This window comes from Macrobrachium rosenbergii, chromosome 27, assembly GCF_040412425.1.
Source record: "Macrobrachium rosenbergii isolate ZJJX-2024 chromosome 27, ASM4041242v1, whole genome shotgun sequence".
Classification (NCBI taxonomy): Eukaryota; Metazoa; Arthropoda; class Malacostraca; order Decapoda; family Palaemonidae; genus Macrobrachium; species Macrobrachium rosenbergii.
The window spans coordinates 21,500,765-21,514,956 of record NC_089767.1 but is presented as its reverse complement, the minus strand read 5'-3'; the positions used below and the strand labels follow the sequence as shown (position 1 = coordinate 21,514,956).

At 37.2% G+C, this 14,192-nt stretch overlaps 1 protein-coding gene across 5 annotated transcripts in view; it reads right to left on the bottom strand.

Annotated features, from left to right (window-relative positions):
* Window positions 1-14,192, bottom strand: part of LOC136853472 (mitogen-activated protein kinase kinase kinase 11-like) — a 200,095-nt gene that overhangs the window by 132,665 nt on the left and 53,238 nt on the right. For all 5 annotated transcript variants that reach the window (XM_067129079.1, XM_067129080.1, XM_067129078.1 and 2 more), the window contains exon 4: window positions 1,718-1,898. In XM_067129079.1, the coding sequence (XP_066985180.1) occupies window positions 1,718-1,898 (181 nt within the window). The remainder of the gene's footprint in view (window positions 1-1,717; window positions 1,899-14,192) is intronic.

Sequence of the window (14,192 nt, the reverse complement as noted above, 5' to 3'; positions counted from 1 at the left end):
ATCAAAACAAAAAATTTCTTCTCAATACATAACCTTCGCAAATGCCTAATAGCAGAGAAAAATAAGGACTTGTAAGGTAAGACAATACCAGCCACCCCCCTCCATAACTAATACGGCAAAATTGTAACCAGTAAACACCCCTAGTTTACGTTAGGTTGGTATTTTTAGGTTCTTTTACTACCTTATCATTTCCTGGCCATTTTTGCATGAAATATCCAAAATGGTTTTTCATGCAAAAATGGCTAGCTGGCACCTTTGGAAAAGGCTGGCTGGAGTCTTCCGAAAAATTACCAAAATGTATATATATAAATGCATATTAATAATTTTACACTTAGATTTTTACACTTTCCAATGTTAACAATACTTTTTTCCTACCAGTATTGGACAAAAATGTAAGTTCCCACTAGGCTACTGTGGTTTTCTTTGATGCATAATTTTCATTCATAGAAAACAGAACCCTGACAACTTATGGGTAACTTTCATATTCTGGATTGATTGTGAAAAGGGAGTTAGAATGTAGTTTACAGCCAAGAAAGAATTTGCTGTAGTTCGTACCAACGAGTTAACAACACATAACCCACTAATACCGAATTCACTACACCTTGAGGTTAACTTATATCCAATGGAAAAATATATCAATATACCGTTTGTCCTAAAATAGGATTTGAACCTATATTTTATAACTGTATATATGCAGATTTGTATTTTAGATCTTCACCATTTATTTAAATATTGTTTCTGATAACCCTCTGAAATCTTTGCTCTGTAGTATAAACGAAAAACTGCCGTTAAGTCAGACAGGTCTCTTGATAAAGCTTAGAGAGTTTACAGTTTGTGTAAGTTATTCACGCACCAGGTGCAAGAAAACATCAGAATGTATTTTCCCAATATACTACTGAAACTGCGGAAATCGGCTTGGGTGAGATTTTACTTTATTACTTTTAACTGATCAAAATTAGCTTAAGAGGAAAAACTAAAAATACCAAACACATGTGACATTTTTCCTGGATGATAAATGTTCACAAAAATAACAGAATTTTTGTATGAAATAAAATTTTACGTTACTCAAGAAATTGATTCTACGAACTACCTTCTAATTTTCAATTATAAAGTCAAGTGGGCGTTCATTTAAAGCTCATAATACTTAGATTACAATTGTATATCTAATCATGTGTTGGTAGCGGAAAAAAAAGATAACAGAAAGTGTTTCTCGGGACCGATGGAAGTGACGTGGTCTTTCGTAGAAAGAGAGACTTGTCAGGTATGCGCTGAGTACATTTTTCGGATCACTTTTCACAAATCTGGTTAGTGCTTGAGAATCATAAAATTAAGAGCAGCTCTCTCAATGTCAGGTACCATTTGGACATGAGAGCATCCCTTACTCCCTAAACGGCAATGTGAAAAGTTAATTTAAATGTAATTTGATTAAAATTATACTTATTTACAAAAACACTTGGAACAACAGTATATATTCGTATATCGTTCTATTTGTAATACGTATATTGTGAAAAGGTCGGTCTTTAAACGAAATAATTTTCAGTGCGTTTAGACATCAAGTATATTAGGAAAATGTCCAAAAACCAGTGAAAATCAATAAAAACAAGAGAGGATTTTAGCTGATGGGAAGAAAACCAAAGCTGGTATTTGACGGGCAAAACCAAAAAGCCTCGTGTATGTGGAATTTCCGCTGAGCAACCTAAAGAAGAATACTGCTTACCTCCAAATGTCCGAAGCTTTCGAGAATGTGGATGTCTTAATGACCTCAGGGGCCATCCAGGCATAGGTTCCTGCTGCAGACATTCTGGTGGTTTTGGAGACCTCTCTTGCTAACCCGAAGTCCGTGATTTTGAGGGTTTTGAATTGTAATTCGTTCTTGTCTATACTCTCACTCAACAAAACTGGAAAAAAAGACGAAATCACTGTCAGCTGGTCTAAAATTTAATTTGCCGGATAACACTAACTTCCTGTGAATTAAGATCATTAACCATTATTAAATTCTATATATTATTAAAAAAAATCTTTACATGACAAAAATTAAAATTAAACTAAGGTACCCTACTAACTAAATCTATAAGAGATGTGTTCTTTTTTTCACAAGACACCAAACAACAACAACAACAACAACAACATAATAATAATAATAATAATAATAATAATAATAATAATAATAATAATAATAATAATAATAATAATAATAATAATAATAATAATAATAATCGATTCCCTCAAAACGCTTTTGGATAGCTTGCTTATGAAACCATTGATTCTTAACGGGAAATATATGAAGAAACTTTCACATTTCCAGCTGGGATTCGAACCCACCCATACAAAATTACAGTGAGTTTCCAAAATCCATTACGTTGGAAGTATACAGGGGGGGTATCTGTGGCTTAATATTTACGCGTATAAAAATGAAACGTGCGTAAGTAACAAACTTTATAAAGCCAGGTGTTACAACCGTAGCAATCAGCTTGCATGGTGGAGATGGACTGATTTTGATTCTAAGTGCAAGTATTTGTATTTTCGAATAAACAACTTATATAAATGTGTGGTGTGTTGGGTGTGTATACGGTGTAATGATCCCATGTCACTTAATAACATATGACGACAAATATAGCAGAGGCCACAGGACTGATAAAGCTGAGGGGACAGAACGTTTTCATGATATTTCAACAATTCTTCCAAGTACACTTATGAGAGCAGTACAAGGGGGTTTCAAAGTGAACGTAAAATGACAAGAATATAGAAAAAATGACAACTATAATCGACATAGTCAAGATAACATGCTCAGCTAATATAAAGAGAAACGATATGATTTTATAAAAAACAGATTATAAAAAAGTTATATTGTACAAGTACAATTTGGAAAAATCTTATCCTCATCCTTAGTTAGTATACCTCAGATGCAATAATCATAATGCATTTTCCTATTCTCACACCGCATTTATACTTATTTCTGGCTGCAAGACCTTTGCCGTATTGTTCTACATAGAAACAATTGCAGTTCTTGCAGAGAACCTTATAAATACAACAATGAGAAACTTACGCGATTTCTTGGTTATTACACTGTCTTATTTGAAAAAAGAAACACAACAGTGATATTATAATTCTTATGACCTTGGAACATTACTTTTAAGGTTGCTGTAAGGTGAACCATCAAATTTAGATGGTTAAATGCCCCCCTAGTATGAACCGAATGCAAATTTTTGTGTTTTTGCATAGCACATAAAATAAAATACTACTGTATAGATATTTCAGCTTCTCAGAGGCGCTAAACGTTTTTTTTTTTTTTTTTTTCAAATTCTCCCTGAAGAAATTCTGGCGTGCAGACAAATGCAGCTCTTCGAAGCAAAAGAAAATGACCATTTTTTCAGTGACTTGAATGATACTGAATATAATATACATCCGTATCTCTCTATTAACAAAAATTAAAGCCATTAGGAGTACGGTGCACTATTACTCTAAAGTGGAGGACTAAATCTCTTCCCTCCCCAAACCGAAAACCAATGGAAGGTACGACAACGTTTTAGTTGTAAAGGAAATTAGTATACATTTTAGGTTAAAGCCGCATGCAATAGACGTCTATTTATCTTGTCATTTTGAAACAAAATGTTTATCACCCGTAAACATCTTGTTTAAAAAAAATCCATGATTAAATTCCTTACAACGGAACACCTCGGATTTCCCATTGTTATTCAAAGTTTCTTAACACAAATTTTGTCACCAAAAGTAAAAAACGAATCGGAATTACAGTTTCACCAGTTATAAAATGTTATTAACGATTAACAGTAAATCAAAGTGATCTGAAACTTCTCATAAGTATTCAAGTAGGTCATCGAGAGGTACTTTTGTAAGTAAAGAGGCGACATCAAAACAAATCGTTTTGATATCAACACTAATCAGCTTGACATCAAAATTAGTTATTCTTCCTACAAAAATAATCGTTTGGCATCAACACTAACCATATTGTCAACAAAACTAATCGTTTGACATCAACACTAATCAATTTGACATTAAAACTGATACCTGCGAATTGAAAATAATCATTTGTGTATTTCATTTTTCTCTCAAATAAACAATATCCTTGAAGTCCTAGTTGGGAATATTTCCCATGAAAGGTGTAAGAATTTTAACGAGCCATTTCCATGATTAAGAAATCACTCGGTTCAAGCGTTTAAATCAAACCATGTGCATAAGGCGAAGACAGAGATCTGGTTCAAGAACCTTCATCACATCTTGGTTATTTTCAAAATGCTTTTGATTTTTTTTATCTTAATTAGAAAGAACACGGACAGATTTGTGGTAAGTAGTTCATAGTTACTATCATCATTAAGCAGTAAATATATTCTATCATGTATGTAAGCATGTATGTACGAGTATACATATATGAATATAAATACATGGCCAATCACAGAGCAATATAATTTACTAGGGTATTCAGTTGGACGTTTCAAAGCCTACAAGATTCCGTATACTCGTAATGCCAATCAGATGGATATCGGTGGTTATAATGTCTCACAATGCAATCATACTCATTACATGTCAGTTTAGGGATCCCTTTTCTTCGGTTTAGTTGTTTTCTTCACTGCTCGTTTGGCTGTGCTGACAGTCAACATTCTCTTGGTGACTTTCCCGACGGTGCTATTCGAGGCCCCATCATGTAGGAGTGGTTGTTCTCTGTGGACAGCGGGCCAACCGTTACAATGGGAGAAGTCACATCCGATGAATGCACTGGTGGAAGATTCAATTTACCTGGTGGTGCACTCACTGGTGCCGTTGAGGCAATGTCCCAAGTTGATGGCTTTCACGTACACAGTAGTTTCGGTGTCGCTGCCATTCTGATTTAGGCGGACACCCATCAATGCGTCTTCATTAGCCATTTTCGAAAATATGTCGTCGATATGACTGCAATAAATGATAAGGTTGACCATTTTCGTCAAGACTTTTCTTCGATGCACCACATAGTTAAGTTATCGAACGGCACACCAAGGAGGAGCCATATTACTGCCGGCACACACACACTGCCCATGTGACATATGAAGGGGTGGTTATCATCGTTGTGTACTGTCTCGACTGAAAACAAAAATGACACCTAGGAGGAGTACAAGAAATTCTGTGGGAAATGTGACAGGAGGGGACGAACGGTGTCAGGAAGAATACCATCTTCACCAGGTGATAAGTGATCGTGGGAATCTGGCCAATTATTAAGAGCAGTGAGTTCCCCTTTATACTTGTTTTCACATCCCAATGTCAGTGGCCCAGGCCAAAATCTCTTCCCCCCCCCCCACCAGCAAAACCATTCTCAGGTGTCTTCCTCCTTGAAAGAATAGGTGTCATTCTTGAGAAGAGAATGAATTTGATAACTAAAAACCAGTATATGATATGAAGTACAGAACTGACCTAGGCTAATTCAAGTTGTCAGTGCCTGTCAGGATGGCACCAAACCCCTTAAGATTTTGAGAGCTTAATGTCATCCTGAAAGGCACTGACAACTTTTATTAGCCTGTAAGTTCTCTACTCGATATCACCTCGTTCTCAAGAATGACACCTATTCATGCAAGGAGGAAGACACCTATTCTTTCAAGGTAGTCTTCACCTCTCTGCAACAGAACGTACATTAAGTAGACATATGACACTATCAGGGTTACAGCGCAGTTCCTTGATGGCCTTGGTGTGCTACTAGACACGCGCTACTTCGGCGTTTGCCTTTTACCTTCATATATTCATGAAGGATGGCCGTCTTCGCTCAAGGTCGTGGAAGGTACCCATAAGGGTCTCAAGCTCGATTCTGTTACGGTGCTGGGGGGAATTGGAGTTGAATGCCAGGTTCAGCCGTTCCTCTCGGTTAATAATGAGGTTACCACCAAACAGGATAATCAGCCGACAAAATCCTAGTGGTGGCGCAGTTCAGGGTTTTCCTCTTCGGTATTCCTTATCAGCTCACTATCTGAAGTAACGTTTTCCCAACACTGAGATGTGGCAACTTCTTTCAGCTTCCTCTGTTTTTCTTTCATATTATTCATACTGAAACAAAACCAGCACTAATAAAACCGAATTAGAATCTATGGTGTTGCAAGACGCCTCCGAGTACTTTAATTTGGAGAAAAATATAATTGGGAAGATGAGCGTTAGGTTCATCACCTGAAGATGATCTAAATTAGACTGCTCATACTAACAGTAACTGTTACAAACTGTCGCTGTATATTTCTTAAAATTCAACACCAAGCGCACGTGATAGATGAAAATATCAAATCATTCGGAGGCAAGCACTCAGCAATATAATATCTTCCCTTACAAAATACGGTTAAGCAGGACTTGAAGCTCTGCTGCACGGTTTCACGAAGTAAAGAATACTGAGCTGACATGGGCGTGGTTCCAGATCTTAATATGATATTCTTTAAATGTGGAAATTTATTCAGCCGCTCCTTTGAAACATGAGGTTGAGCACTCTTTACATTTACCTGCACTGTATCACAACCCAAGAGAGGCTGCTCATGCTTCATCATTGATATTCACAGCATTTAGCCTTTAGAGCTGTCTCCATCACTTAGAGAGCATACCAACCTATCGCAAATCTGGAAGTACAAAAACTCAAAAAGACAGACGTGTCCCTAGGTAGCATACCTCGTGAACCGCTGTGTGATGCTTCCAACGTTTTACCAAATTACATTCAGATGTCAAAACTGACAACACGAGCACCAGTGGTCACTTCAAGTAATAACTGACTTCACTAAAGGAATGGCCTTCAAGAGGTAAATACACATTCTACGGGTCTGTCTGTCTGTCTCATCAACAGACAACACTGCAACACTTGAAAGAATCCTTTTACGAAAACAAGCATCAACATACTTACGCAACACAGTATATATAACGAGTGTACATTTAAGCTATGAGCAAACTAAGTGTACCACATATGTTTGCTGTGCACATACACAGATAAAGGTAAAATTATAACTTGAAATGGCACACACGGTCAGGAATGACCGATGCAATCAAGAGAAAAAATGACGAGAACACTCGAGAGATAAATATGCACCAGAGGCAGCATCCCCCCAAAGTTGTCATTCATGAACGTAGACTACTCGTATGAGACAGTTTTCTCAATTGCAATCTGAAGGCTTCGGGATCAAGGCACCGAGCATAAAAGGTACACTTTAAGGGCTACCTCGAGCTGTTCAATTTTCATCAAGGTTGAAAAGTAAACCCACTTAGAGAAGGAAATGCAAAAGCTCCCATAACATTTCCATGCACAACTGCGGACTACGCCACTAGGTTTTAATGTGTGTTGCTGATATTTGCCCGGCAAAATAAGTTCTGCTGTTCGTAATACAATATAGTCATAGCCGTGGGAATACCCACTAAACTGTCATGTCATGACTTGATTCCTTCTCTCTCTCTCTCTCTCTCTCTCTCTCTCTCTGCACATACAGCGTATGTGTGTGTGTGTGTATAAATATATAAATATATATATATATATATATATATATATATATATATATATATATATATATATAATATATATATATATATATATAATATATATATATATATATATATATATTAAATATATATATATATATATATATATATATATATATATATATATATATATATATATATATATATATATATATATATATATATATTAAAATCACGAAGCGACAAATGTCGTTTAATATCCAATTCACGCTACTTCGGGAATATCCCCGATGGGGAATTATCACCGAAGGTGAATTTATAGGTGACAAATGTGACAAATGTATCGGTGCTGCCGGGTCTCGATCCCTAGGTACACTGTTACAATCCAACGACTCCAGTCGACGGTCTACCCACTGAGCCATCAAGAGAGGTGTGAGTTAATGCCGAATCTGCTGTACTTGTTTACCCGTCGAGAGTGGGGAAACTATACTTAGCTTCGGCATTAACCCACCTCCACCATGATAGCTCATTGCTATGTCTGGAACACGCAGCTCTTATTATGAAATTTTTATCACACCGTGATTTATATACAATCATGAAGCTACATATGTCGTTTAATATCCAATTCACGCTACTTCGGGAATATCCCCGATGGGAAATTATCATCGAAGGGGAATTTATAAGAGCTGAATGTTCCAGACATACCAATGAGCTATCATGGTGGGGGTGGGTTAATGCCAAAGCTAAGTATAATTTCCCCGCTCTCTATGGGTAAACAAGTACAGCAGATTCGGCATTAACTTATACCTCTCTTGATGGATCAGTGGGTAGACAGTCGACTGGAGTCGTTGGATGGTAACTGTGTCGAGGGATCGAGGCCCGGCAGTGTCGATCCATTTATCACTTATAAATTCCCCTTCTGTGATAATTCCCCACTGGGGATATTCCCGAAGTAGCGTGAATTGTTTATTAAACGACATTTGTAGCTTCATGATTGTATATAAATCACAGTGTAATAAAAATCTTATATATATATTATATATATACAGCATATATAACGTAGTGAAACTTGACTACTACCAGCAATGTTATTATCTATAGGATAATACTATTAACATCATACTGACAACACACGGTTCAAAAATGTTTAAAAAAAGAATGAAAAGAAAGCAAAACTCCATTTTTTGTCAAGAAATCAAGTTAGAAAATTAATTAAAAATTTACACTGCTTCCTCAATTCCTCGTTGGCTAACATACAATCATACATTCTTTTTAAGAAACCTCTTTAAACACAATATACAAGGTCATCGGATTTACCGAACTCTGCACCCCCAAACAAAGGTTATATATACATATTTGGTATCTAAAGGGTAAGCTTACCACCTTCGAAGTTCACCTCAGGCGGTGAATAAATGATGTTTGTCTGTTCGTCGAAAGCGTGGTTCAGATATCATACCCAGAGAGAGAGAGAGAGAGAGAGAGAGAGAGAGAGAGAGAGAGAGAGAGAGAGAGAGATTGACTTGCTGTAAATCATTCTCCTGGGTGGACTTGTCAAGGATATAAAATACTGGAGATTTTTCCTATAATTGCTTTAAAAGCAATTAAAATAAGCTTCTCGATTCATCAGACTTCTAGGTCCAAATCCGGTGAATCTTTAGTAACTTTAATAATAATCAATCTCTGAAAATAGATTCTAATTATATGATCAGTGCTTTGCTTTGACTTTTTGAAGACGATTCCTATTCCATATAGATTCTTCAAAACATTCCTGACTCTGTCTGTTTCCCTACTGTGAACTTGCTGATATGACTCAACTTCGAGACCCGAGTCAGTAGGCTACTCGGCTCATTCCCTTCCCCTCCCGTTCGTAAGGATTCTTCTTTAGCAGCGCAGCACTGGCCTTTTCCAGCCAAGCTAAATCATTCAAAATTTTCCCTAACAGTTCACGAAATTTCAAAGTTCACTTTTCGCTCCAACCAACGTTGACTTCACTATTAAGGTTAATTGAATCCTCATTCAAACTCAGCCACACAAAAGCATGACCAACCAAGTACAAATGGAAACTAACCATCCAATTATGACTATACACATCGTATGATCACTTTTCAACAATGCAAAGTAACTCCACATAAAAATACTGATTTTCATATTCTAGCTTTCAGAAATCATAAGCGGGGTGCAAAACGCATTTCTGGGATGTAAATAGACATCCTCCGACCTAAGATGAGCTTCATAAAAGGTGGAATAGCAACTATACATTTATACAATGCATTGTCCTCATCTGATAGGGATTTTACTTGGTTTTTACTAAATGAAGTCTCTCTCTCTCTCTCTCTCTCTCTCTCTCTCTCTCTCTCTCTCTCTCTCTCTCTCTCTCTCTCTTTCGTGTATTAGCACTTCCAAAAAGGAATTATGTACGATTTTCCTTAGGATTTATATAATATATATATAACGAAGATTCACACATAAACATGCAACATTTCATAACTTTTAACAACAAATGTTAACAAAAATATCAACGTCGAGTTTTATCTTTTTCGCGCTGGAATAGCTAACAAAATTTTTAGTTTCATTAATCCGCTTGACCTCGGATGAAGATACTATCATATCAAAACTGACATTTCATGAGAGAGAGAGAGAGAGAGAGAGAGAGAGAGAGAGAGAGAGAGAGAGAGAGAGAGAGAGAGAGGTGAATCTTTCCGGGAGTTTCTGCGCTGTGTGTTGCTCACAATGAAGGTTAATGAAGTCCCACACCAGCACCAGCACCCGAATGAGAAACAAATCCACACAAGACTAACACAAAGTCAACTCTAGTTCTGAAAAACAAGAGCTTCCTTTCTTGGGAACTTCAGAACTCAGTAATGATGTTCATCTCGAAACTGCAAAGGAGAGAGAGAAGGCATGTCTCCAACTTCAAACTTTAAGTAGGAAAAACTTAATACCTGACAAAAATTCGAAATGAACTGCAAGCCGGAAAATTACGAGAAAAATGTGAACATTCCATTATCATAATAAGAAATCGGCGATTCTCGACAAAATATAATAAAACAATGAAATGAAACAACGAGAGTATTTAAAAAATGAGATTCTCCATGAAGGGTCTGTCAACACGGAATACCTTCCCGTGATCAAGCGACGGACGACACCGGTGGGCATTGTGTTAGGAGCATTGCTCTTATTGTCTTGTTCCTTCAAGGCACTGGGGGGAGGGGTACATAAGGATGAAAAGGAAAAAGCGGAGGGGGAAAGGAGGCGGGGGGGGGAGCATAGAGATGAAAAGGAAGAGGAGGTTGCTGGCGTACATGGGTATAAGAAGGAGTGACAAAAACGTGAATGAGGGGGATGAAGATAACGAAGAGAAAGTCGGAGGGAGTTTATGAATAAGGATAAATGTGAAAGCTTAGACATTTTAAAACTGACATGATGGTTGTATCAGCAATTTTTGATACCACATCGCGGACGACTGGCCGAGTTTTCACGGAAATAAACCAGGTTGCTGTATTCACGTGATTCCCTCTATTACAGCTTGATAAGACAGATTGATACCAAATTATCTTGCGCTGCAATTGCCATGGCCATAATGAAAACATACCATACCTTATTAATTTTGAACATCATGATGGATAATAATCATCTGCGGCAGTGCCAACTTCTTCGTCCTGTGGTTCCGTTAACATCTCTGGGTACTTTAAAGATGGCGATTGATAAAACAAGGCCAGAGAGAGAGAGAGAGAGAGAGAGAGAGAGAGAGAGAGAGAGAGAGAGAGAGAGAGAGAGAGAATTTCTTTTCCCTTGTTAACGAGTAGGACTGGTGGTAGCGGCATCCTTCAAGGAGGTAGGTTATGCATGTGCCTTGAACTCGAAAAGAATCTGGGTGAGGGAAGATATATTCCTGGATGAGCTGCTTGCGACAGCAGAACAGTGGGTTGGCCAAAATAACAGGTTACCGGATACTTTGTGACGATTTCTGTTTCTTTCTTTGACCGTGGGAACCTCATTATCATAAATCTCTAGGATATTTAAGAAATTAACAGCTCCATGGCACGTGATCCCAGTTGGGTGCAGTGTAATCCTCATCTAGGTGATAACTCTTTCGTTGTAATATAAAACCGGAAGCGCAGCTTAAAGTTTTTGCTGGCAAGAAAAATTACATTGCAACCGTTATTTTACTTTTATTTATCTGTATTCATTCTTTTGCCACTGTGATACCCACAGGTATTTGACTGTTGCAGTGAGGGACGGGCTATTTTAGCTTCACAGACCAATTCTATTTGTGTGTGTACGGCTTTTTTTTTTTTTTTTTTTTTTTTCAAGGCCATTCGTTTTGATGGTACACAATTTGGTAAGAATGAAAACACGTCTAGCGTCTCTCTACCGAAATTGGTAGGAATGTTACACCGGCTGTATTTAAGAAATGACAGCGGAGGGACGATAAAGTTCACACGACAATGTTGAGCAGAAAATGCCCCGAGGAAAAAAAGGACGCGTACACAATACGAATAATAAAAGAGAAACAACGCCAAAAGGCTTAAGGTTAAGCTTTTGTGAACATGCAAAAATATTGCTTCTTACTGATGTCACAGACAATGAGGAAAAGCTTGAAAAATGAGGAGTCAATCGTTACATGGATATCAATCAATTGCCACTACTTTTTAGGTACAACGAAGGCTAATACTGGCTAAAGACTAAGATTATATATATATATATATATATATATATATATATATATATATATATATATATATATATATATATATATATATATATAAAAGCTTCTATAGCCTTGATTTTACTATATCAAATCCTGACGGCACTTACCACCGTGGTGCAAGATGTTTTAAATGCTGAATATCGCCTTTTCACTGTTTGATGTAGTCCTGTGTGTGTGTGTATTAGAGAGAGAGAGAGAGAGAGAGAGAGAGAGAGAGAGAGAGAGAGAGAGAGAGAGAGAAAATAATTAGTGTTATATACAGTATACAGTAAATGGGAAATAGTATTCTAATATTAACTTGGAACAAATTCAAAAGACTTCAAAGGAATCTAATAAGAGTTTTGTTACACACTTGTTAAAGTTATCTGAAACGAAGGGGAACTCACGGGACTCCACCAAACAGCCAAAAGGCAACAATCAGCATTTAAAACATCTTGCAACACGCCGGGAAGTGCCGTCAGGATTTGATACAGTGAAATAAAGACTACAGGTATAGCAGCTAAAGGCTGGTAAACTACCCGGAGTATGCAGATCAGGTATGTTAGGCACAAGACAGGAATATCATCAATGAACAGCAAAAAACAAGAGAAGGTTGAGTAACAAGGAAAATGAAAGAAAGCGGTAAAGCGGTGAGGAAATTGTTATATGAAATAGGGAACACTCGTGCAAATACTTGAACTTCAAATATATATATATAATATACGTCATAAGGAAGACGCTTCTGTTTCCACCTGGTTGTCAGTTTATGTTTGTGAATTGGCTACACAGGACTTAATTATATATATATATATATATATATATATATATATATATATATATATATATATATATATATATATATATATATATATATATAGGCTATATAGAGAGAGAGAGAGAGAGAGAGAGAGAGAGAGAGAGAGAGAGAGAGAGAGAGAGAGAGAGAGAGAGAGAGAGAGAGAGCTGTCCACAGGTTTCACTTCTCCCTTCCCCCATCTCACAGGAGGGGGCATTACCCTGTTAAGATCCTAGCAATGTGGATTGGGCTATTGTCTAAATTTGGTCATTGAGAATCATATTGTTAGATGTGACTTCCAAATTGCATATGATGTGCCAGGTTGAGTTTGGATTGAGTCCTGTGCTGGGATCACTAAACTGACCCATGGTATCATCACCTGAACAAAGGTCCAAGAAGTCGTCTAACCCATTTCTAAATATGTGCACCAGTTGATATGCACCAGAACAGACTAAACCAAATTTCAAAACTATTAACTGAAAATGATAAAGTAGGAGAAATCCCAGAGGGGTTATGTGGGGGGAAAAATCACCACACAAGGATTTGAATCAAAAGCCTTAAAAATGTCAAGCCCCATAACGGTACTGAGGCTTATGGAGGGGATGGACATTCATAATACTCACATTTCCTTTTGCGAGCTTGGTTTACAATTAGCAAGAGTGATGTTTCGGTTATGAATGCAGTGAGAGGTATCGTGCATTTTAAATTGACCATTGGATGACAGGAAGAGCACAATAAACTAAAACACAGGTCAATAAAAATAACCCTCAATAAATGAGGAAAAGCGAGGGCCAGGATTCCCCCCCCCCCAAATAATCGCTGTCATCTTTTGCATACAATGAACTTAAATGTTAAGTCAAAGGGCAGAAGCAACCAACAGGATGTGGAAAGTGTGTATGCAAGATCATTTGAGATATAAGCCTAGAGGGTTGCCAAAGGTCACCTATATACATATACAGAAATGAACAGAAAAATGAAGGGGGAGAGTGGTTGTCTTTTCCACATACGCGCTCCAGCTGAATACCATATTTAAATCCAGACTGATGTTAGGAACATTATCTTTTTTCTGCGAGTAAAATGGAACATGCAAGCCGAATTACAAATAGCAACTGTTAGAAAGAAAGGAAAAAAAAGAGGAAAAGGGCATAATCAAAGAAAAAAGCAACCATTTTCCACAAGTTGTGACATAGTTCAGTTTGAAGCAGGGGGCAGTTAACATAAATTTCAAAGATTTTGGTGGAACTGAAAACATAATAGCTCTGGTTAAGACACAGAGTCGGCGTATCT